The 21,350-nt window shown below is 42.3% G+C and overlaps 1 protein-coding gene across 7 annotated transcripts in view; it reads left to right on the forward strand.

The window, feature by feature from the left end:
- CDC42BPA (CDC42 binding protein kinase alpha) overlaps positions 1 to 21,350 on the forward strand; it is a 308,490-nt gene that overhangs the window by 278,415 nt on the left and 8,725 nt on the right. For 4 of the 7 annotated variants that reach the window (XM_040636100.1, XM_040636097.1, XM_040636098.1 and 1 more), the window contains 11 exons: positions 1,901 to 2,037; positions 2,713 to 2,852; positions 4,306 to 4,387; positions 6,131 to 6,347; positions 7,166 to 7,228; positions 8,303 to 8,896; positions 10,609 to 10,706; positions 13,267 to 13,351; positions 15,424 to 15,547; positions 16,227 to 16,344; positions 20,643 to 20,828. In XM_040636100.1, the coding sequence (XP_040492034.1) occupies positions 1,901 to 2,037; positions 2,713 to 2,852; positions 4,306 to 4,387; positions 6,131 to 6,347; positions 7,166 to 7,228; positions 8,303 to 8,896; positions 10,609 to 10,706; positions 13,267 to 13,351; positions 15,424 to 15,547; positions 16,227 to 16,344; positions 20,643 to 20,828 (1,844 nt within the window). The remainder of the gene's footprint in view (positions 1 to 1,900; positions 2,038 to 2,712; positions 2,853 to 4,305; positions 4,388 to 6,130; positions 6,348 to 7,165; positions 7,229 to 8,302; positions 8,897 to 10,608; positions 10,707 to 13,266; positions 13,352 to 15,423; positions 15,548 to 16,226; positions 16,345 to 20,642; positions 20,829 to 21,350) is intronic. The other 3 variants (XM_040636099.1, XM_008695106.2, XM_008695098.2) reach the window with 1 other exon arrangement.

A 21,350-nucleotide genomic window follows, 5' to 3' on the forward strand; every position in this document is an offset into this window, starting at 1 on the left:
TGAGTGTCCAACTCTTGATTTTGGGCTCAGGTCATGATCTCAGGGTCCTGTGATCAAGCCCTGTATCGGGCTCCACACTCAATGGGGAGTCTGCTTCAAGATTCTCTCTCTCTCCCTCTCCTGCCTCTCCCCCAGCTCTGTCTCTAAAATAAATAAGTCTTTAAAAAAATAAAATATAAATAAAAATAAATGTCATTTTAAAATCTTTATCAGAAAGAATCTTCGATAGCACTTAGTTTTAGGTCCCTTATCATTTCTTATGCATCAGAATCATTTGCAATTACATGTCAGGGGTTTTTGAGATCTCCCCAAGCCCCCTTCTAGAGTCTCTTGTCATGAAATTGTGCCTGTCTTTCCTGCAGACCCTTAGAACCCTGCCCTGTACATTGTGGGGACACGCTAGACTCTGCCCAGGCTTTCAAAAATGGTGTGGTAACATGGTTACAGCCTCCAAAGAGTCCTATCATTTTAATTTCCTCCTGGTTGATTGAAGTTAGAGCCTGTACAGAACAATTATTTTGTCGCTTCCACTGTTGTTCGGAGGTGAGATTTTTGCCTATTAGTAAAACAAATGATAACTTGTTAGACACTCTACTTTAAAGTGAACGAGCTGTCTTACAGAAGTTTGGTAGTTTTGACAGTCAGTACTAGTTCATCTTGCCCCTCTGGTGGTTTCATAATGCCCATCATGGGTGTATGGTACTTGTTTCCATGTGCATGCATTCCCATGAGGGTATCCCTTCAGTTCCTCTCTTAATCTTTCCCAGATATTCTCCAGGACCGACCCTTCGAGTAGGGATTGTCTAAATTGATATTATCAGTCTGAAGCCCCTTCCAACAAGCTTGTTTGTTTTCAGTATTTTAACTTTATTTTAAGATTTTATTTATTTTAGAGAGAGAGTGAGTGAGGGTAGGGACAGAGGGCGAGAGAGAATCTCAAGCAGACTCCTTACTGAGCGTGGAGCCCGGTATGGGGCCCGATCCCACGATCCTGATGAGATCATGACCCGAGCTGAAATCGAGTCAGAGGCTTAAGCGACTGAGCCACCCAGGTGCCCCTAAGTATTTTGATTGTCACCCAAGCAAGTCTCGGTGAAACTTACACATTTATTTTTGTTTATCCTGTTTCTTAGTGTCTCAAGTTCATCATGTGTGTATCAGGTAGAGGTATCATGGGTGGTTAGGTAGGGTGGGCTCTGAGCCCGCCTGCCTGGGTTTGAATTCCAGCAACGCCACTTCTGAGTCCTGTGACCTAAGACGAGTCCATCATAAGTAGGAGTAACTGTACCTCTCTTAGATTGTTACAGAAAAATTAAGTGCACTCAATGAGGTTAACCATTATTATGATCTTAGTCATAGCTGAAGTATCTATAATGATATTAACTCTTAAAACTTTACCCTTAATTTGTACCTTTTTAATCATTAAACCATTTCATTTTCAAAAAGAGGGATTGGTGAGGTTTGCCAGATATTGCAAAGATATCAGGTAATTTCATGTCCATTAGTGACCCTGGCAAGAGAAACTTACAGGGCAGATACCAAGTTGCAGCGAGATGAAGAATTAGAACTGCAAAAACTACTTTTTGAAATTGCAACTTTAAGTCAGCTGTTGTATTCACAAGATTAGATGGTTTTTTTCCTGTGTATTTGCTGCTCTTGATTACGAATGTTAACACAGAATAATAATGTTACAATAATAAAAACCTTTGTAATTTCTCATTGAAATTCTTATAATAAGCAAATGAGTCAGCTCCGCGAATAACAAAACTTCTTAAAACACAACCACAGATAAGCATTCAGCTAACATAGCCCCTTGTATGTACTGAGCAGTCAGTGAATTGTCTTTTTGTAGAAATAGATTTTTATTGAACATTGTGTTTTTTTCCCCCCCCTTCAAAAGTTTGTGGATTTTCATGTCATATAACTTGTGTAAACAAAGCTCCAACTGCGTGTCCAGTCCCGCCTGAGCAGACGAAAGGTCCTCTGGGGATAGACCCACAGAAGGGAATAGGAACAGCCTATGAAGGTCATGTGAGGGTAAGTATGATTAGGTCAGGTTTAGATTAATCTTTTGAGGTCGATTAATGACAGAAAATAAAGTCCAGTCACTTTATAAACATACTCCTTGCCAGAAAATTAGGCGAATAAAGTTCATCTAATAATTTTACTTCATCCAGAGTGATTTGAAAACAAAAAACCTGGCCTTCGCTTGGAAATAAAGTCCAAAATGTCTTACAGTTCTGTTCCTGTAACGAACAGACATCGAAATCTCCGTGAAGGAGTCTTTGGCGCCTGGTCTTCCTGGAGACGTAGCGTGTGCCTATGAGGTGTGAGATATTATCAGGGGGTATTCTTACTTGTCATCCCGAATAGCATTAAAAGTGTAAGCTGCATTTCATCGTACTCCCAAACTTGACTTTTACACTGCTGAAAAAGAAATCCATGAATGTTATTTTAATGAATTACTAGCAAAAGTTAAAATGGTTCCATTTAAAAATTTTTCAGAAAAAGTCATACAATATTTGGAGAATGTATTCTTACAGTTTCTCATGTTATCAGTGGTCTGTGTGTTCCATCTGCACTTGACCCCCCAGACCGGCAGACTTAGGACACGTGTACGTTATCTTTTGTTTTCCAACGTTCAATTACGTAGGTAACTAAGAGGCTGTGATTGACATTTTAGTTTGAGTTGTTTCTGTCTGTTTGCCAAAGATCCCGAAGCCAGCAGGAGTGAAGAAGGGATGGCAGAGAGCATTGGCTGTGGTTTGTGACTTTAAACTCTTCCTGTACGATGTTGCTGAAGGAAAAGCATCTCAGCCCAGTGTTGTGGTCAGTCAGGTGATTGACATGAGGTGAGCTTTCGAAAGTGAAAATATTTGTGTCTGTGACATAGGAATAAAACAGTGTCTGGCTTTTCATCTAATTACATTGCCATATTTTTATTTAAATCTAATCTCCTATTAATCTAATTTACTAATATTGCCAGAGTAATGTAATTAAAACCAGGAAACAAGGCGTTGTTATAGACGGGTTGATGTGTGTTGAGTGAGTGAGTTGGGGCTCAGGGTCACGGAAAAAAAGCTAATATTTGAATCCAAAAGACCAACATAAAGATGGCTGGGGTAACGGAGGCCTAGTACGTGGTCTCATTGTCTGAAGGCGTGGGGCATAATTCCAATGCGAGGAAAGAGAGTACACATCCCAAAATCAGATAGGCTCTTGGAGCATGTAAGGAGTCGGGAAACACTTGAATGAGTACACCTCTTCAGTGTTTCTGGTCTCACTCTCCAGGCTCTTCCCCTGCCCTGTGGAGTGCTCTCCTTTACCTCTTCTTGCAACTCCAGCATTCCCCTGGGGTGACTTAATGAGCCCCCAGACCTTCAGCTGTCGCCTCTGTGCTGATGACTCCCACACAGGCCTCCCTCCAGCTCTTCCTCCGGCACTCAGAGCAGGAGTTTCCAGCCATGGCGCACCTGGCATTTCACACCAGTACCTCAGACACGTCGTCTTCTCCGCAGATACGGAATACGAGGAGATAAATGCAGGAAACATTAGCAAGGAAAGTCCAACAGAGCCTGCGCAGGGACTCACTATAGAAAGATAGGGAGAAGGGGCGCCTGGGTGGCACAGCGGTTTAGCATCTGCCTTCGGCTCAGGGCGTGATCCCGGCGTTATGGGATCGAGCCCCACATCAGGCTCCTCCGCTACGAGCCTGCTTCTTCCTCTCCCACTCCCCCTGCTTGTGTTCCCTCTCTCGCTGGCTGTCTCTGTCTCTGTCGGATAAATAAATAAAATCTTTAAAAAAAAAAAAAAAGAAAAGAAAGATAGGGAGAAGAAGCAGAGACAAGACTATGGCCTCAAGTCTTCAAGACCAACAGAATGATGGCACTAAGAATTAGCAAGTCACAAGGAGTAAATTATGGTGGAGGAATTCTGCTTCAAGTGTTGATGGAACAGTGAAATGTCAGATACGCGCTGTTGTGGGCTCATGAGCTGTGTTGCGGGATGCTAGAGGGTGTGTTCAGGAGGGTTCAGATCCCTCGTCTGCATGTACGGGTACTGGCCTTGCAACTGGAGCTAGCAGTGATTGCCAGCCCTTGTGTCATTGCCGCTCCTGGGTTACTCCTGATAAATTACTTTGGGCACCATCAATTACAATGGTGGAAAAATCGACTTTTTTAAATCCGGCTTGGATGTTTTGTGCAGTTAAGTTTGAGGATTGCCCTGTGTGTGATTTGGATGCTCACCGTGAACACAGCACACACGCCCACATTCGCTGACTTTAGTGTTTCGTTGTTCCTTCAGGGATGAAGAATTCTCTGTGAGTTCAGTCTTGGCTTCTGATGTGATTCATGCAAGTCGAAAAGACATACCCTGTATATTCAGAGTGAGTATGTGTGCTGTAGTTTGATGACTGAATTATGTGTTTTTAGTGAATATATATTTTATCTCTTCATATAGATCATAAACTTACTAGGAAATACTAAATCCTCTATTCCTTAATGTGTTTTGTATCATCCAGTACTTGAATGTATAATTCGTGCTAAGTAAACATTTCATTAGTAAAAGACCTGTAGAAAGCAGGAATATTTGGCTTCTAAAATAGTTTCATCTTGGGTGATACTTTTGAGCCACAGTTCACTTTCCAAATAAATGCACCACATGGAAAATTGAATAAGTGTGAGGTTTCTCAAGTTTTTGAAAAACAGAGGTTTCTTTTTAAAATCTTATTTAAAAAAATCAGTGTTTTATTTCTGCTGCTTTGTAATAACTATTCCAAAACTTAGTGGCTTAAACCAGTAATGACTTATTTTTTTATCATTCTCTGGGTCAGCTATCCAGTTTGAGTGGCATCGACTAGGGTCACTCCTGTGGCTACGTCCGGCTCATTTGGGGCTGGAATGTCCAAAATGACCTTGCTCCCATATCTGCGGCCCTGCTGCTGGCTGTTAGATGGGCGATCTCCACGCTCTCTGTGACCTTTCTCCATGTGGTCTCTCATTCGGTCATCCGGCTGAGCTCTACAGAGCTGGCCTCCAAGAGAACTAAAAGAAGCTACCAGGCGTTTCTTTTAAGGACCAGACCAAAACAGGCATAGCTCCTGTGCATTCTGTTGGTCGGAGCATGTCACGGAGCCAGCCTGGATTGAAGGGGAGGGGAAATAGACCCCAGAGCTTGAAGAGAAGAGTAGAATTCCGTAGGAATAATTGTTGGTAGCCGTCTTCAGAGGCTGTCTGCCCTGCCACAGGGCGATGTTGAATTGGTGAATTAAGACAGTAGAGGTTTAAAAACAAACAAGCAAACACTGCCCTGATGTTATGCCCGAATGCTGAGTGTTTGTCCATGAATCTTGTATCTAAGAAAAGTCACCAACGGAGCCTAAAGAGGCCCGCTTATCTAGAGCTGATTCCCATTGTGGGATTTTATGGTCATTGTTGCTTAACGCACTTTTAAGAAGGGATCTGTATATATAAAGCTTAAGTCTGATTGGAAGTGCTATTTGTATAGTGATAAATCTTCACGGAAATACCAACTCAAGTGATCTGATCTTCTCTAAGATAATGCAAGTTATGTTATGAAGTAACAATGTTATTTCTGACTTTTTAAAACAAATTGAAAATTGGTTTGGTGTAGTGTTTCTGAGCATGGACGCAGGATCCCAGTCTGGTGGGACATCCTTGGAGACCATGAGTCTCTGCACCAGAGTATTTTCATATGTAAAATCAGGATATAATAGCAATACCCATCTCATACTCGTAACATGCTCTGATCCCTGCTCAGAGACTGCTCGGTAAATGTCAGCTGCTGTTGATGGATGAGCAGGGTTAGTGCATTTCTCAGTGATGACGTCCTGGCCCTTTATAGTAAAGCAAAGAAACAATGTTACTAACATTTAAAATGGTATCTAGATAGATAGATAGATAGATAGATAGAGGTTTTGCTACCTTTGCTTTGTCATGAATTCTAATGCAAAGACTAGTTATTCTCCTAACTAGGAGAGCTGACCTCTGGTAAACGTGTCATCTGATGAGTGCTCATTTTGTTGGCCAGAGCCTGGTCAGCTAGCATCAGCATGAAACCTGCGGGCAGGGTGTCTGTTTTCTAACACAGGCTGATTACACTGTCCTAGGTCACGGCTTCCCAGCTCTCGGCGTCTGACAGCAGGTGTTCGGTCCTGATGCTCGCGGAGAGCGAGAGCGAGAGGAACAAGTGGGTGGGCGTGCTCAGCGAGCTGCACAAGATTTTGAAGAAAAGCAAATTCAGAGACCGCTCAGTCTATGTTCCCAAGGAGGCGTATGACAGCACTCTGCCCCTCATTAAAACAACGCAGGCAGCTGCTATCATAGGTACGGACTTGCCCCGTTGACCGTGTTACCGTAGTTGTTGACTGACCTACCGTGTGAGCAGTGCTGGCTTGCAGCTGGGGATCCCCAGTGTCGTGCGTGGCGTGCGTTCTGTCCGGATGCGCAGGAAGTGTCTACTGAGTGCGCGGGCCACTGTGAGCTGTGTTTTCCAGTAAACAACAATAAATAAGCTTTCCAAGTGCGTTTTCTTCTGAAAAAGCAACAGTCCTGAGGGTTAACCTATTAACGATCTATTTTCTGCTGTGTGACTTAGAACAAGTTAACTTCTTAGGTAAGAGGCAGGTTCCGATTACCTCGAAGAAGTGATGGGGAGGTTTCAGGAGGTGGGACACATGACACAGGACGCCCTGCATATCAAATGCCCTCAAAAAATGGCAGCTTCTGTGTCTGGAGGTTTAAATTTTTGTCCTATTATGTACACGTCCAACTCTTTTGTTACTTTCTAGTAAATAATGAAAAGCTAATGAGTAGGGTTCAAATGCCTTCCACAATTTTTCCCTCCTAAAGCAAGAAATAGAACCAGACTAAGTGTAAACAAACTAGGTTTTTAAATTTTTTCACCCTTCTTGACTAAACACTTCTTTTTGTAAGTATGGGTATACTTTCTGGTGATTGTTCCATTAAAAAAGGCATGTGGTAACATTTACCACTGTGATCTGAAAGATTTCATAGTACCAATTGTGGTTGCTATTTTAAGTCACTTATTTCAGTTTTTTGCACTACATGTCTTCATTATTTGTTTTGTTCTATTAGTTATAGTTTTACCTATTAACAGTGTTTCGTATTCATGTCTTCCGTAGATCATGAAAGGATAGCACTGGGCAACGAAGAAGGCTTGTTTGTTGTTCATGTCACCAAAGATGGTAAGAGAAAAGTTAATTATTATGGAGTAACTTCGAAGCAGATATTGTCAGACAGCTCTGAACTCTAGGTTCTAAGTTGTAAGAAGAGCACAGTTTGCTCTTACGTAGTCTATAATCGAAATTTTCCACACCTAATTCGATGTGTTTATGAATCAAAAGATACCTTTTATAATTCTTTAGGCCTGCTGAGTTCTTAAACGTGCAAGTATGTGTTGTGTTTCTTTTATCATTTATTTATCAGCTCTGCGGCACAAACTCGGGTCGCATGCCTAAAGGTGGGTGTGAAAGGGTACAGCCTGACTCGTTCATTGCTCTGTTAGTGCCTGAAGAGGTAGCCGTCATTAAAATGTGTTCATGTTGGGAGTGTTTTTCCCTATACTTATTATACGGATTTTTTCCAGGGAGAAATTAAATACTGAATGAAATAAAAAGGAACCAATTTGCTAGTGTCCTGTCTTCAGATCAAGTGAGATCATGGGAAAACTGCATTTAAACTGCATCTGTTTGTTACCCGTATAGATAACTTCAGGGGGCCTGGGGGGTCTCAGTTGGTTAAGCATCTGACTCTTGGTTTCAGCGCAGGTCATGATCTCAGGGTCCTGGGATCAAGCTCCTGAACGTGGAGCCTGCCTGAGATTCTCTCTCCCTCTGCCCCTCCCCCTGCTTGCACATGCACACGTGCATGCACTCTCTCTCCCTGGGGGAAAAAAGAAAGAAATACCCTCAGTGAAATACGCCTTACACAATTTTTAAAATAGGAACACCACGGTGAGGTTCCTGAGAACTTAGTGCCAGGAAAAAGGTTTTTCCTACAGATGTGGCATGCTTTATCAGAAGGGGCCCTTTGCCTTGGTTGCCAGAAAATCATGGTGCTGAATTTAACACCTCACTGTAGCTGTGTGCAGTTACCTTATAATGGGTATAATTATCTTCCTCTTTCTCCATGTGATTCGGTTCTCTTATTCTTCTGTGTGTATCTGCATCTTTATTATAAATTGACATATGATTTTGAGTATAATTGGGATATGATTAGTAAATAAAACATGATTCTGCATTTATTATTTCTTTGCATAGAAATTATTAGAGTTGGTGACAATAAGAAGATACATCAGATTGAACTCATTCCAAATGACCAGCTTGTTGCCGTGATCTCAGGACGAAATCGCCACGTGCGACTTTTTCCCATGTCGGCTTTGGACGGACGAGAGACTGATTTTTATAAGCTGGCAGAAACTAAAGGGTGTCAGTCCATAACTTCTGGCAAAGTGTGCCATGGATCTCTCACATGCCTGTGTGTGGCTATGAAAAGGCAGGTCCTCTGTTACGAACTATTTCAGAGCAAGACCCGTCACAGAAAATTTAAGGAAATCCAAGTCCCATATAATGTGCAATGGATGGCAATCTTCAGCGAGCAGCTCTGCGTGGGATTCCAGTCGGGATTCCTCAGATACCCCTTGAGCGGGGAGGGAAGTCCGTACAGTATGCTCCACTCAAACGACCACACGCTGTCCTTTATTGCACACCAGCCGATGGATGCCATGTGCGCAGTTGAGATCTCCAGTAAAGAGTATCTGCTGTGTTTTAACAGCATCGGGGTATACACCGACTGCCAGGGCCGGAGGTCGAGACAGCAGGAACTGATGTGGCCGGCGAATCCTTCCTCTTGTTGTAAGAGTCTCTTATTTTGGCTCTTTGACCTTTTTGTCTCTTTTCTTTTCCTCCACCTCATCTCCTGAAAATAGTCACTATTAATAACAGGTGGTTTTTAAAAGTCATGCTTAAGGTTTTGCCTAAGTGTCAGTTATGTTGTTTAATTATGTCAAGTAACTATCCAGAGCTAGACCTCGGCCAGCAGGTTTGACATTACCTTGTACCTAGTTGAAGTTAATCTTTGTATAGAATATTTTACCTAAGTGGATTTTTAACCCATGTTGTATTTCGAAGTAACTCTAAACTGTTATCTTCATGGTCCCCCAAAATATCAGTGCGTGTGAGCATTAACAGCTCGTGTGAGGTAGTTACTGAGTTGTTTAATTGGTCACGTCAAGGTATAATGCAGCATCTGTAAGAAGCGTTTCTCTGTTTTATATTTTTATAGATAGATATTTAAGATTGCCTGTTGCACTCTTTCGAGAGATACTAAGACATTAATAAGTTATTGGGTCTCATTACACTCTTTCGAGAAGTACTAAGACATTAATAAGTTATTGGGTCTCATTACGTGCCACCTCACCGGGCAAGAGAGGGCACCCAGCATAGGAGGCAGTCTCCCCCCGGCACAGAGTGAGGTAGGAAGGACTCACGACAAGCGAGAAGTTGCCGTGGGTTCTGAGTGCTCTGTAGCACAAGTACGGAGCTCTGGACAGGCCCGTGGGAGGAGCGTCTGACCCCACATGCTTCGTTTTTAGTGGAAGATACTAGAACATGCTTGAATGCTGAACTGGAGAACTAGGGAAAGGTTGACTTTGCGGTAAATACAGGAAAATAGAGTAAGATGCCCATGGAGGCCAGAGAGAATGGAATTCAGAACACGCGGAAGGATTTGGGGCCGGAAGTGTGAAATCTCTTCTGCTGGAACCAGGTAGGAGGAGTGATGAGCAGGATACAGTCTGAGTGTAAAGGTTCAGTGGAAGAAAAATTAAGGCCGTACATGCTTATTACAAAAAAGTTAGAAAATCTAGATCAAAAAAAAGAAGAAAGAAAAACACATGTAATCCTACCCACCTACAGTTTTTAAAGTTTTGTTTCTTCTAAAATACATACTCCTATCTGTGGTGTTGTATATGGAGTAAAGGCTGTTTGGCAACCTGGTCAGGTAATAATTCAAAGTATTTCTTCTGATGTGCTGTCAGAATCAGAATTTCTGGCTCTTAGGAATAGCTCGGCCAGGGATGTAATATGTGACGTCAGCTTAGGTCAATCGTCCCATCTCTCCTTGCTCCTGTCACCATCTGTCGCTGTCCATTCTTCCAGTAAGCGGTTTTGAGCATTCGGGCCACTACGTACCCGTGTCAGGTGCGTGATCCTATGTTCATAGATGCGACTGCAGGTCTCACCTAAAGATTGCTTTGTAACAGTAGCTTAACTGGTTTAGAAATCAAATAGTTTTAAAAAAGCATTTTGACCGCCCTCTATAGAACTTGGGTTGGAGAAGGGAATATTCCACCATCTGCGTTAGCAAAATCCTTATGTATTAAAGCGGCCGTCTGCCCCACGGCATGCCCGTCTGCCTCGAAAATGTTTTGATGTGGCTACTGCATGAACGCAGTAGGATTTGAGTGGGGTTCTGCTCTACAGTTATTTAGTGTAGATCTTTCAAAGTGTTTGGGGTTTACAAGTTAGAAGTAATTAGCCACTGTTGCCTCCTTCCCTTCTCGCAGGTTACAACGCACCGTATCTCTCGGTGTATAGTGAAAACGCGGTTGATATCTTCGATGTGAACTCCATGGAATGGATTCAGACTCTCCCACTCAAAAAGGTAATTTCACGTGAAAACATGGGCTAAGTGCACTAACGAATGTGGTGAAACACGAGTGTGGTGAAACACTAATAGCTATTTTTCACTATTCGGGCATTTTCTGGCAGTCAGTAATTCGCGATTAGGTAAGAGGAGAAACGCTAGAAACAAAAGTCAAGCTGGTTAATTTTGTAGGTAGTTCAAAACCATGTTCTTTTTATCACATTTCGTTTCACTGGATCGATAGGTGTATTGCCATAACAAGCGACTAGAGTCTCCCCAACCCCTCAAATGCCAGTGTTGTCTTCTACTTCAGTAGCTCTTAGGGAGGAGAATGCTGTCATTCTTTCTTGTAACTGCTTTTTACATAATGGGAAACAGGCTCTAATCCTGAGACAGCTCTCACACGCTAGAAAGCTGGTTAAACTTAGAACCAAAACTGTTTAAGCATCTCATGATTAGAACATAAAGGCTTTATATGTTCCTAATAAAACGTGATTTTCCCTTTACTATCTCCCTGTGGTAACAGAAGGAAAATTTATAGGCATACCACGACTGTTTTGCATAAGTGAAGACTAACAGCGTCATACAGGTACCTGTAGCTTGTGTCATCGGTTAGGCGGCAGGTGTAGTGGAATCGGTACCAGGAAGTAGCCAACGTCCTATTTCAAAGTCTGCCCCAATCTCAGAGCACATCGGCAATGAAAACTCTTGTAAATACTCCCACTTGATGTCCAGCACCTCAAATATGGCCCTCTGGTTTGTAGATTTGGGCTGATGACATTTAGTTTTCTGTTTTATTTTTATCATGTGAATTTTATAATGTATATGAAAGAATGTGACCTTTATGAAGCACAATAATTAACTACCGACTCATGAACTCACCTCCTAACTTTGGGGCCAGAACATGACCAATATCACTGCCTCTACCTGTGTCTTTTCCCTTAACCCAAACACCTGCCCCTCCCCAGAGAAGTCCACTATCCTGAATGTTGTACGTATCATTGCTTTTGCTTTTCTTAAAATACAGATTTGGGGGGGTGCATATTTAAATATTCCCAGACAGTTGTTTCATTGTGTACTGTCGAGTTTTGCTTGCTTTTGAGCTTGATGAAAATGTGACATGTGTGTCATCTGCCGTGCTCTCTTCCTGCTTATTCCGAGATTCACCCTTGTTCTGCATGCTGTGTGTAGCTCATTGCTTTTCACTGCTATAACATACTCTGTCGAGTGAGTAAATCACAGTTCCTTTCTCCATTCTCTCATTGGCGAACTTGGGATTATTTTCCAGGTTTTGCTGCTGTGAACACTGATGGCTGTGTCTTTGAACACATGTGCAGGAGTTTCTTTATATCTCACATCTAGGAGTGGAATTGATGGGGCACAGAGAATTCAGGGGTTCAACCTTACAAGATAGTGTCATTATTTTCCAGAGTCATTGTACCGGTTCCTACTCCCCCCACTGCCCCCCCGCCAGCAGTACAGAGGAGTTCCTACAGACCGATATCTTCTCTGACCTTGCCATTCTCAGAATTCATAGTTTTATAACCATTATCAACGGTTGTAAAATGCTGTCTCATCAAAGCATTGATTTGCATGTCCCTAATCTTTGTATGTTTATTCATCTTTCATTTATGTTTATTCATTCTTATTTCTTCTTCTTGAAAACCTAGTCATGCTTTTTGCTCACTTTTCTGTTTGTCTTCTTTTTTATTAATTTATTGAAATTCTTTATATATTGTAAATACGGAGTTAGTAAGGGGTGGGATAAATCTTCTCCATTTGTGACCTATCCATTTTGATTGTGTATTTTGCTAAGCGTTTATTTTAGTAACAATAAATTATATTATTTTGTTGTAAACTTGTTATAAATTTTTTTTTTTTAGATTTTATATAAATCTAAGTTAGTTAACATATAGTGTATTACTAGGTTCAGGGGTTATTGTTACAAATCATTCTTATCCTTTCATCTTACGTTTTTTCTGTTTGGAAACTTTCCTAACTCAAGGTCATAAAGATAGGACCTTTATTCCAAACGTTTGAAAGTTGTGCATGTTGCATGTATGCCCTTAATGCCTGTGGAGTTGGTGTTTGATGTGTAGTGTGCGGTGGGGACTCTGTTCATCTGTTCCATGTACGTGAGCAATTGCTTTGTCACCATTAACTGACAGCCCCCCTCTCCCCAGTGGTACAGAGTTTCATCCCTGTCATATGTGAACATACGGTTCTAATCACATTCATAAAGTAGCTGCACTGATATCTTCTTAGTATAATGATTTCATCACTAATGGCTTTAAAAAGTCAAATTTAAGATTTAAATATATTTCTGTTCTCACCCCCCCAGAATATTCTTCCTTCAAAATGTTGTCATTGTAACTTTCTTGTTCAAATTAGATAGTTTTTTACTCATTTCCCATCAGAATTAATGTTAATTTTTTGTTGATTTTTTGAGGGAGCATATTTTGAAGAAGATGGATAAATGGAAGGTCTCAATAGTGTGTGCTTTCTAAATAGGCCAGATGTTTTATGATTTCATTTGAAGGTTTTATTGGAATAGTAATTTCCTTTTTTTTTATTTTAGGTTCGACCCTTAAACAGTGAAGGATCATTAAACCTTTTGGGGTTGGAGACAATTAGATTAATATATTTCAAAAATAAGATGGCAGGTAAGAAAATACACATTAATGGGATGGCTTCAGTGGAAATGTTCTCTCTAAGCTGACTGCCTAGAGATAATAAAAAAGTGGCAGAGACCAGATTTAAACTCGGGTTTATCTTACTCCAGAGTCTGTGATCTTGGCTACTGTCATCTTCTCCTCAATCTATTAAGATAAAGGTCTGCATAAAAAGCCATTCTGCTTAATCTCGCATAGCTGTATACACAAAGTATTTGTTTTTGACCTACCTTGTTGTTTTTCTGTGGAGTACTGAGTTAAGTGGCCACAGTATAGCTGTAGGTGTCTTCCGTGTCTTCTGTACTGCTGATACCGCCAAGCCCAACCCAGGTTTGTGGCACTGAAATGGTGAAAACTCATCCAGAGTTCTGACTGGGGACTTCGGGTATACACCTTCTGCCAACGCACAGGGCTCTGAACTCCGGAAGTGCTCGTGTCAGCCTGGGCAGGGAGGGCAGGGAGGAGGGTCCCAGGAGCGCCAGAATCGGGAGCAGGGAGTGGGAGCCCCAGATGGGAGTTCCAGAGAGGACAAGGGCAGTGTCCACAGTCCCTGTGTGCCTTCACACCGGCTGTCCCACACGTGCTCTTGGCGCCCTGGGGGTTTCTGGGTTGCCAGCCTGGTGGTTGTAGGAGAGGACTTCTGAACGGAGAGTCAGAATTTAGAAATGATTCCCATTCAGTGATGGATCCACCATGAAGCTAATGACACAGAGCTTTACGCCTCTCACCTCTAAGGGCCTGTACTTAATTTTGTGTCTGTCTCTTAGAGGACGTCCAGACACTGGTATAAGACTGGCTCCACCCTGTTCTCACTGTGTGTGGCCGTGATGATCACAGAATATGTCCATGTCCCAGGTCGTGTCTGTAGGATGAAGCCTCTTCCCGCTTGTGTCCCCCCAGCTCTCATCTTTCTGCTCTGAGCAGGAGCTTAGCCAGGGAAGACCCCTCAGAATCTCAGAGTAGGTGTCCCCAGGAAAGGCAAGGGGCCCTGTTCCCCAGAGGCCCTTTCTGTTTCTCTGTCTTGCTCTGTCCTTCATCTCTCAGGGGCTCAAAGTGTTGCTGTGGCCTCTGGCCGTCCCGCCTCTCCCGCTGCCACCATAACTCACCCAGACATGCCCTGCCCTCATGATTCCCAAATTCCAAAACCGTGTTTCCCGTGGAGTTAAGAAAGCAACTGATGAAGCTGCATTATTCCGACCCAAGAAGGGTGCTGCTTTTCCGCTCGTCATCTGCCCTGCTCGCCTTGCACGCTCCTGCGTGGCTCTTTTCTCACTTGCACTTCGTGGCTGTTAAAAATTCTGAAGCTTGGCTTTTCTCCTCTTCCTTATTTAGAGAATGGCATCCATCATGTTGTGTGAATAGAGCTGTCTATTTTATTCCTTGAGTGTGTTCACAGATTTCAGCCTGTCCGGGGAGCCCTTGGCGGACGGTTTTGTTTACTTCTAGGTATTAAATTGAAACCAGGTGCATCCGATCAAGTGTCATCTCCTCCCCAAGATCGGAAGAGTAGAAATAGCGACAGTCTTACCTTTAGCAAAGGAAGCTAGTGGGAGAGCGAGGTTTTGTGCTTGGTCCATGTCTGGCAGCCTGGATCTTGCAAAGGAAATGTTTTATTATTGTCAAAATACTTTTAGTTATCATTTACACGAATAATTTACTCTTACGCCTGACTGCCGCACAGCTTCTCGGGAGGAGCATTGGAACCAGTGCCCGGGAGGTGAGAGGAGACAGTGCAGAGAGATCGCAGGGGCAGGGAGCAAAGGGACAGGACCCTAGGCAGCTGCATTTTTCTTGTCTTCCCCTAAAATTGTGCCACTTTATGTTTATAATCAAATGGAAGTGAAACTGTACTTTGTAAGCTGTGTTTAACTTTCGCGTACACCTGTTTACATATGTCCTGGTTTAAATTATTATTTGTTGTGAGCGTCAACAGACAACGTTTAAAAATGAGAATCACGTATGTTGTACAACTGGCAGATGTTGGTACCATCCTAGAGATTGACGGATAAAGAGCATTGTAGCGCTTTACAGAACATCGCCGTGCTTCGTATTTTTTCTAACAGAAGGGGACGAGCTGGTGGTTCCTGAAACGTCAGACAACAGTCGGAAGCAGATGGTTAGAAACATCAACAACAAGCGGCGCTTCTCCTTCAGGGTCCCGGAGGAGGAGAGGGCTCAGCAGAGGAGGTGGGTGTGCAGCTGGGGTCCCGTCTGCCTGGGCTCCGTGGTCCTGATGCTGGCATTGGACTCGGAGGGCAGATGTGAGCTCTGAAAATCGCTCACCCATCTGTGGTGTCAAAACCGCAGTCGTGAACGAACTTCTCAGTGTATTTGTAATTAATTCTCTCCCAGTGTGAGTGCGCCCCGGATGAAAGTACCATAGTGTAATTCATTGCTCTGTGTATATGAAGTACTGACAATTTTTGGACCATGGGCCTTTGTATAGTATTATAAACAGCACACGTCTGCGTGTGGTACGTCTGCACTGGCTTTAGAACTTCGGGTTAACTCTCTTCGTGAGCAGACAGCCGAAAGGCTTGAGGTATTTCCAGGCCCATATAAAAACATCCCTGAAGTGTTATCAGTTATTTTAAAAGACATACATAAAATGGTCAAAACTGTCTATAAAAGAGAGCTCTGATATGTGAGTGCTAAGAGAAGCCTATTTTCCCACCAAAACACTCAAGATCTTTTATTTAAAACAAAAGTTTCTAAGTAAAGTTTTAATGGAGTATATTTTACTGTTAATTCTATCCTTATTAAACATTTCAGTTTTATTTTTGTGAATAAAGGATGCTTAATTTTTTTCTGAAGTTATCTAGATCGAGCACAAAAACAGTGTCTAAACAGGTGTTTTATCTTCCAGAGAGATGCTGCGAGATCCAGAAATGAGAAATAAATTAATTTCTAACCCAACTAATTTTAACCACATAGCACACATGGGCCCAGGAGATGGAATACAGATCCTAAAAGACCTGCCCATGGTAAGAGAAATGAAGGGGGAGCGGGAACGGGGTTACGAGTGGGGCAGAGGGGGGAAAAGCAAACATGCGTGCCTAGATCCATATGTAGACTTAAGAGGAAACGTTAGTGTGATGATGAAACATTTGTGTCCATGCATCAAAATATGTGTAAGATGCGTGATGAGATACACCTGATGAGAAAAACACAACATCTGGGCATCGTGAGAAACCAGACAGATCGAGTTCTTACTTAGTTGCAGACCCCATAAACTTGTCCCGTATCCAGACTTACTGTTCGTGGTGGAATACGTTGGAGACAGTCTCTACCGAGACCCAGAACTTGCTCATGAAATTGCTAACATTTCACTACGTTTTAGCAATTCAGACCTTTGCCCCCCGCCTGCCCAGAGAACCATGTTAGGTTGGTCATTAATGGCCACACCTCTTAGCTCGTTGGACAAGCAAATCATCTTCCTCTCCCCAGTTATAAATATGTTGCCTGGTCTGTCTTGCACACAAAAGTACAACACAGAAAAACTTGTTTTTCACATGAAGATTAGATTCTTGGACCCAGTATGCTGAGATAAGGAATATCCATGGCATTAGCTAATTTTCCAGGCTCTGTTTACACTTCACATTTCGGTATCATAGTACTCAGCAAATTATTGAAACTCTAATGGAACCCTTTTGATCACGGGGTGTAGTGTTAGATTTGTGAATCTGGACCCAGAGCTCTTTCTATGGGAGTCTGTCCTGTTACCCTCATTACCAACTCTGCTGTGATAGGAGGTACAAGGATCTGTCATTGACAGGAAAAAAAAAAAACAAAAAAAACCTAGGTAATAGAGTTTTTATGTGCAGTCAGGTTTTTTTAAATAAGAAAGTTAAGCTTTTGAAGGTATTCTGCATTTGTTTCATGGGAGGAACAAAAAAATCAGTCATGGAGTCTGAGTTCCTCTTTGGAAATATCCCGATTAACCAGTTGACCCTGTTTTTGAACCGACACAATGCTCTTACTGTTACCACCAAGGTATTGTGATGACCTGGTTATTGTGCTGCGTCCCCTTCTTTAGGGAGTTCAAATCATGAACAGTAGCCATTTATCCCCTTGGAGCGGGGATTTTTATTACCTGTGCTGGATAAATTATGAATAAAGTGTTCAAAAAGATTACACGTAGTAATTAAAACTAAGTAAAAAATCTAAGACTAAGCACGTGAAATGTTAAACTGTTACACTTACCTATCGTATTTAAGACTTCACTGGCTTTTCACCTTTTGCCTGGGAATGAGATTTCAGATTTCTCTCCGTTTACCCATTCTGAACATGTGTTTAAAGTTCTCAGGCTGGTTTTCCTTTATTCTCAAGTAAACAGGACACAACCATACGGTCCAAAGCCTCTGTCTTTTTAGAGAGGATTTTTACATTTTGATGAACGCTGGAAATGTGAGTATATGTTATAGCTTATACTTGATAGCTCAAGTGTTACTGTACCATTTTAGTGAAAGTTTTTAAGGTTTCGGAGAGAGAGGGATGCAAATTTCAAACATGCTTATGTTGCAAAGGGATACATCAACAAATACAAAATTATTTCAGTAGCTGACAAGGTTTTAATAGGTATTATACTTTTTAAATTAAAATTTCTCTCACTTGTGCTTCATTTTGGTGCACAAAAAAAGAATATACATAGTTTTTATCTTACATATTCCCACAACATAAGAGTTATGGAAAATTTTTTATATATTCTGTTATCTCCCAGAAATTACAGTTATTTTCCTTAAGGTGAAATAGTTTCAGGGTTTCATAAAATATCCCTCTCCTTGGTGGTCTTCTGCCATCAGGTGAAAAACCAATTTACTAATGTTCCAGAATTGTTTTCTGACCTTCATACACAGTGAGACCTGGTCATCACACACACTGAGTGAGCACAGTGAAAAGAAATGTCAGATTTCAGACATCGTGAGAACTTTTATATCAAAGCATCCCTCCTTACTCCACTTTTTCTCCCTTTTCTCTCCCACCACTTAAGTAAAAGAAATCTCTTTTATTATTGTTGTTGTTCAGAATAAGGTCTGGTCTTGATTACTGAGCTGAACAAGCTCAGAGAGTATGTCCTGAGGATGTTTCCCCCACCTGGCTGCGCGACACGTGGCCTTCTATGCTCGCCGCTTGTCCCCAATAGACCTCTTGAGTTTTAGCATTTCTTGTCCCCATGACTGCCTCGTTGGCTCTTTCCGTCATTAACACATGTACCCCTCAGCCCTAGAATGCAGTCCAATTTTTAATGTTTCTTCCAGTCCTTTCTTACCTTGTAAGCACTTTTGTATTTCCAGGACAAGAAGTTGGTGTACATTTTTGAAACCTGTTTCTTCGCCTTAGTTTCATTTTCACCTGGCCTTCTTCCCTTTACTAGCAAGGGACGTACAAGCCGGGGGTGTTTATAGGCACCCACTTCACCACCTAGCCCGTATTTTTGGTAAACTGTCCGCCCAGACCCGTGCTGGTCTAGGGGGAGACACTGGTAAACAGCACGTTAGTATGCACGTCTGAAAAAAATTAGTAATATGCGTGTGTGTATCTGTGTGTATATATGTTTTTTGAAAAGCTTATGATATTTTAATAGGTTCCCAGGTTTTAATATGTCCTTTCTGCTGCAATGGAATTATCTGTGTTTAATGAAAATTTTCCAAAAATTAAGATGAATTAAATTCACCTACCGTTAATATGTGTCAGAAGAGCTTTCAAACCCCAGAGCTCCATGTTATCATCCGTGCAAAGAGCGGCATGTACCCCAGACAGTTTTATGTTTTAACTTACTCATATCAGTACTGTTTTCCTGGGAAATACTTATGAGCTTAGAGAGTTTACTGGATATTTTTAGAAGCTCTTCTGTGTACCAAAATGACACTGATAGAGGATTGTTTGCCTCACAAATGTGCAAGAGATCATCAGGATGAGGGAGTCCTGGGTCCGATGGGAGCCCTTCACGCGTGCGTCAGTGTGGCCGGAGGGTATCAGCTGTCAGTGGGAAGCGGCGCGTGGGACTGAGAAGTCCCTACTGCAGTAGCTCCTCGAATCCTGGTTGTCCTTTGCTTTTGTTCATAGTGGGCACTGGCAACAGAGGGCAGATTTTTCTGCAGTTGAATACAAGAATAATAGTTTATCTCCAGAAGATTTATTTTTGGCCCATGACATTTCTCCTGGCCTTTTACCCATCCCTGGAGTTGTTCATGAAGACCGCGTCTCTAGCTCGGTGACCCTTTACAGCTCCGCGAAGTAATATTGCTTCTTCAAGTCAAAGTGACATTGACATCAGTAGTTTTTTTTCTTTTTGGAAATAACCTTGGAAGGCACTGATTCACGCCCATCTCTAAACTTCAAACAGTATCTCATAGAAGAGCTTTTGTTTAAGTCTGCGTAAGTTGCCGGGTTGTGTTAAGCAAAGCCGGCTCATTGCAGCTCGGGAGGGCGTGTTCCACCAGCTTTCTCCCCGCAAGTCCTTCCCTCCCGACCCTGAACTCCTTGGCCACTCCAGGCCTGAACCTTGAAAGTGCCGCTCAGAGACGGTGGCTGGGTGCTGAGTGACGGCTCCCAGATTACTCAGAAGTCATTGTACCTGAAAAACTGGAGTCCTCCATTTGAAAAGCTTTTTCTGTATCTTTAGTATTATGTTATTTGATGTTTTAATACACCCAGACGTGGAAGGGAAGATTTTTTCCCCTTGTTAAAAACAGACCTGTCCTTTTGGGTGTCTGAGTGGACAGGTGTGGGCTGCTGAGAGTCACGCCAGTGATTAGTTCTTCCTCAGTCCCTCACTGCTCTTGTCAGAGGAAAATAAGATCAGTAAAAACAAACACACGTCAAGAGTCTGTAGATCCCAGGAAATGGTTTCCGGTTTCTACAGAAACAGTTTCATAGTGCTTCTGGCTGTGGGTTCGCTGCTCTTTCGCTTTCTTGCTTTTTCTGTCCTTGTTGTTGGTGTGTTTTTGCCATATTTTGATTCTATCGCGTAAGAAAATCCTCAACTAAACTCTGAAAGTCTCCTTGTGTCTCCACAAGTCCAGTTTTTGCTCACTTGATGATAGTAATAAAAAAAATAATTTTATAAAGCGAATGATCTTTTGCACATCAGCAGTTTTGTTTACCGCAGGGCGATTACAAAATTTACCTCTCCAAGGCCTGAAAGTATTTCATGAAGGACTCGGTTCTGATGTGAGATCTGTCATTCCTGCTCCGTGCATGCTGTGAAATGTCACGTATGACCATTGAATCCGTTCTCATGACCTTACGACTTCTGTTCTTCTTCCTGTCATTTCGTTAGCCAGGCTTCCCTCATCCATCCCCTCATCATCACTCCGGCCTGATCTCCTCTCCGATCAACTTTGAGCACATCTATCACATGACTGTTAATTCTGCTGAAAAATTTCTCTCTCCTGATTCCATAAACCCCGAGTATTCCCCGTCTCTGCGCTCTGTCCCCGGTACACCAAGCTTTATGACTCTGAGGGTATGAACAGCTGAGCCAGGGGTTAACTTCCACTAACCGTGTGCGGACATCCTGTAGCTTGCTTGACAAGTAACTCTGCTGGGGGGGGGGGCACTTTGTGAATGTGTGCCTTCGGCCTGCTTCTCTTCTGCCAAACCTCTGTTCTTCCTCCTCCTCCTCTTCGAGTTTGTTTCTTTTTTTGAGGAAACACATGAAGACAGGGGAGGATTTCACTTTTAGTTTTTAAACAGTGGTGGAGGGTTTTTTTATGTTTCATAGAGGATTTTCCCATCGTGATTTTTCCCTTTCCAGATACCATCATTAAAAATAGCCCCTGTGTGGGTCTTTATTCTGTTTAAACAAACAAAAAGGGAATCCCAGAATTTCTCCATTTTTTTATAGCTCATTCAGCCTAGAACCAGTTTGATTCAGAGACAATTTTTTCAGTTAGTGACATTCAAGTCTGTGGCAGGGCCTAGCCACAGGCCTTCTTTTACAGTAAACCCCTTTTTGAAAAGTTTAAAAATCTCCCAGGTAAAAATT

Source organism: Ursus maritimus, unplaced genomic scaffold (assembly GCF_017311325.1).
Source record: "Ursus maritimus isolate PB19 unplaced genomic scaffold, ASM1731132v1 scaffold_2, whole genome shotgun sequence".
NCBI classification, from domain to species: Eukaryota; Metazoa; Chordata; class Mammalia; order Carnivora; family Ursidae; genus Ursus; species Ursus maritimus.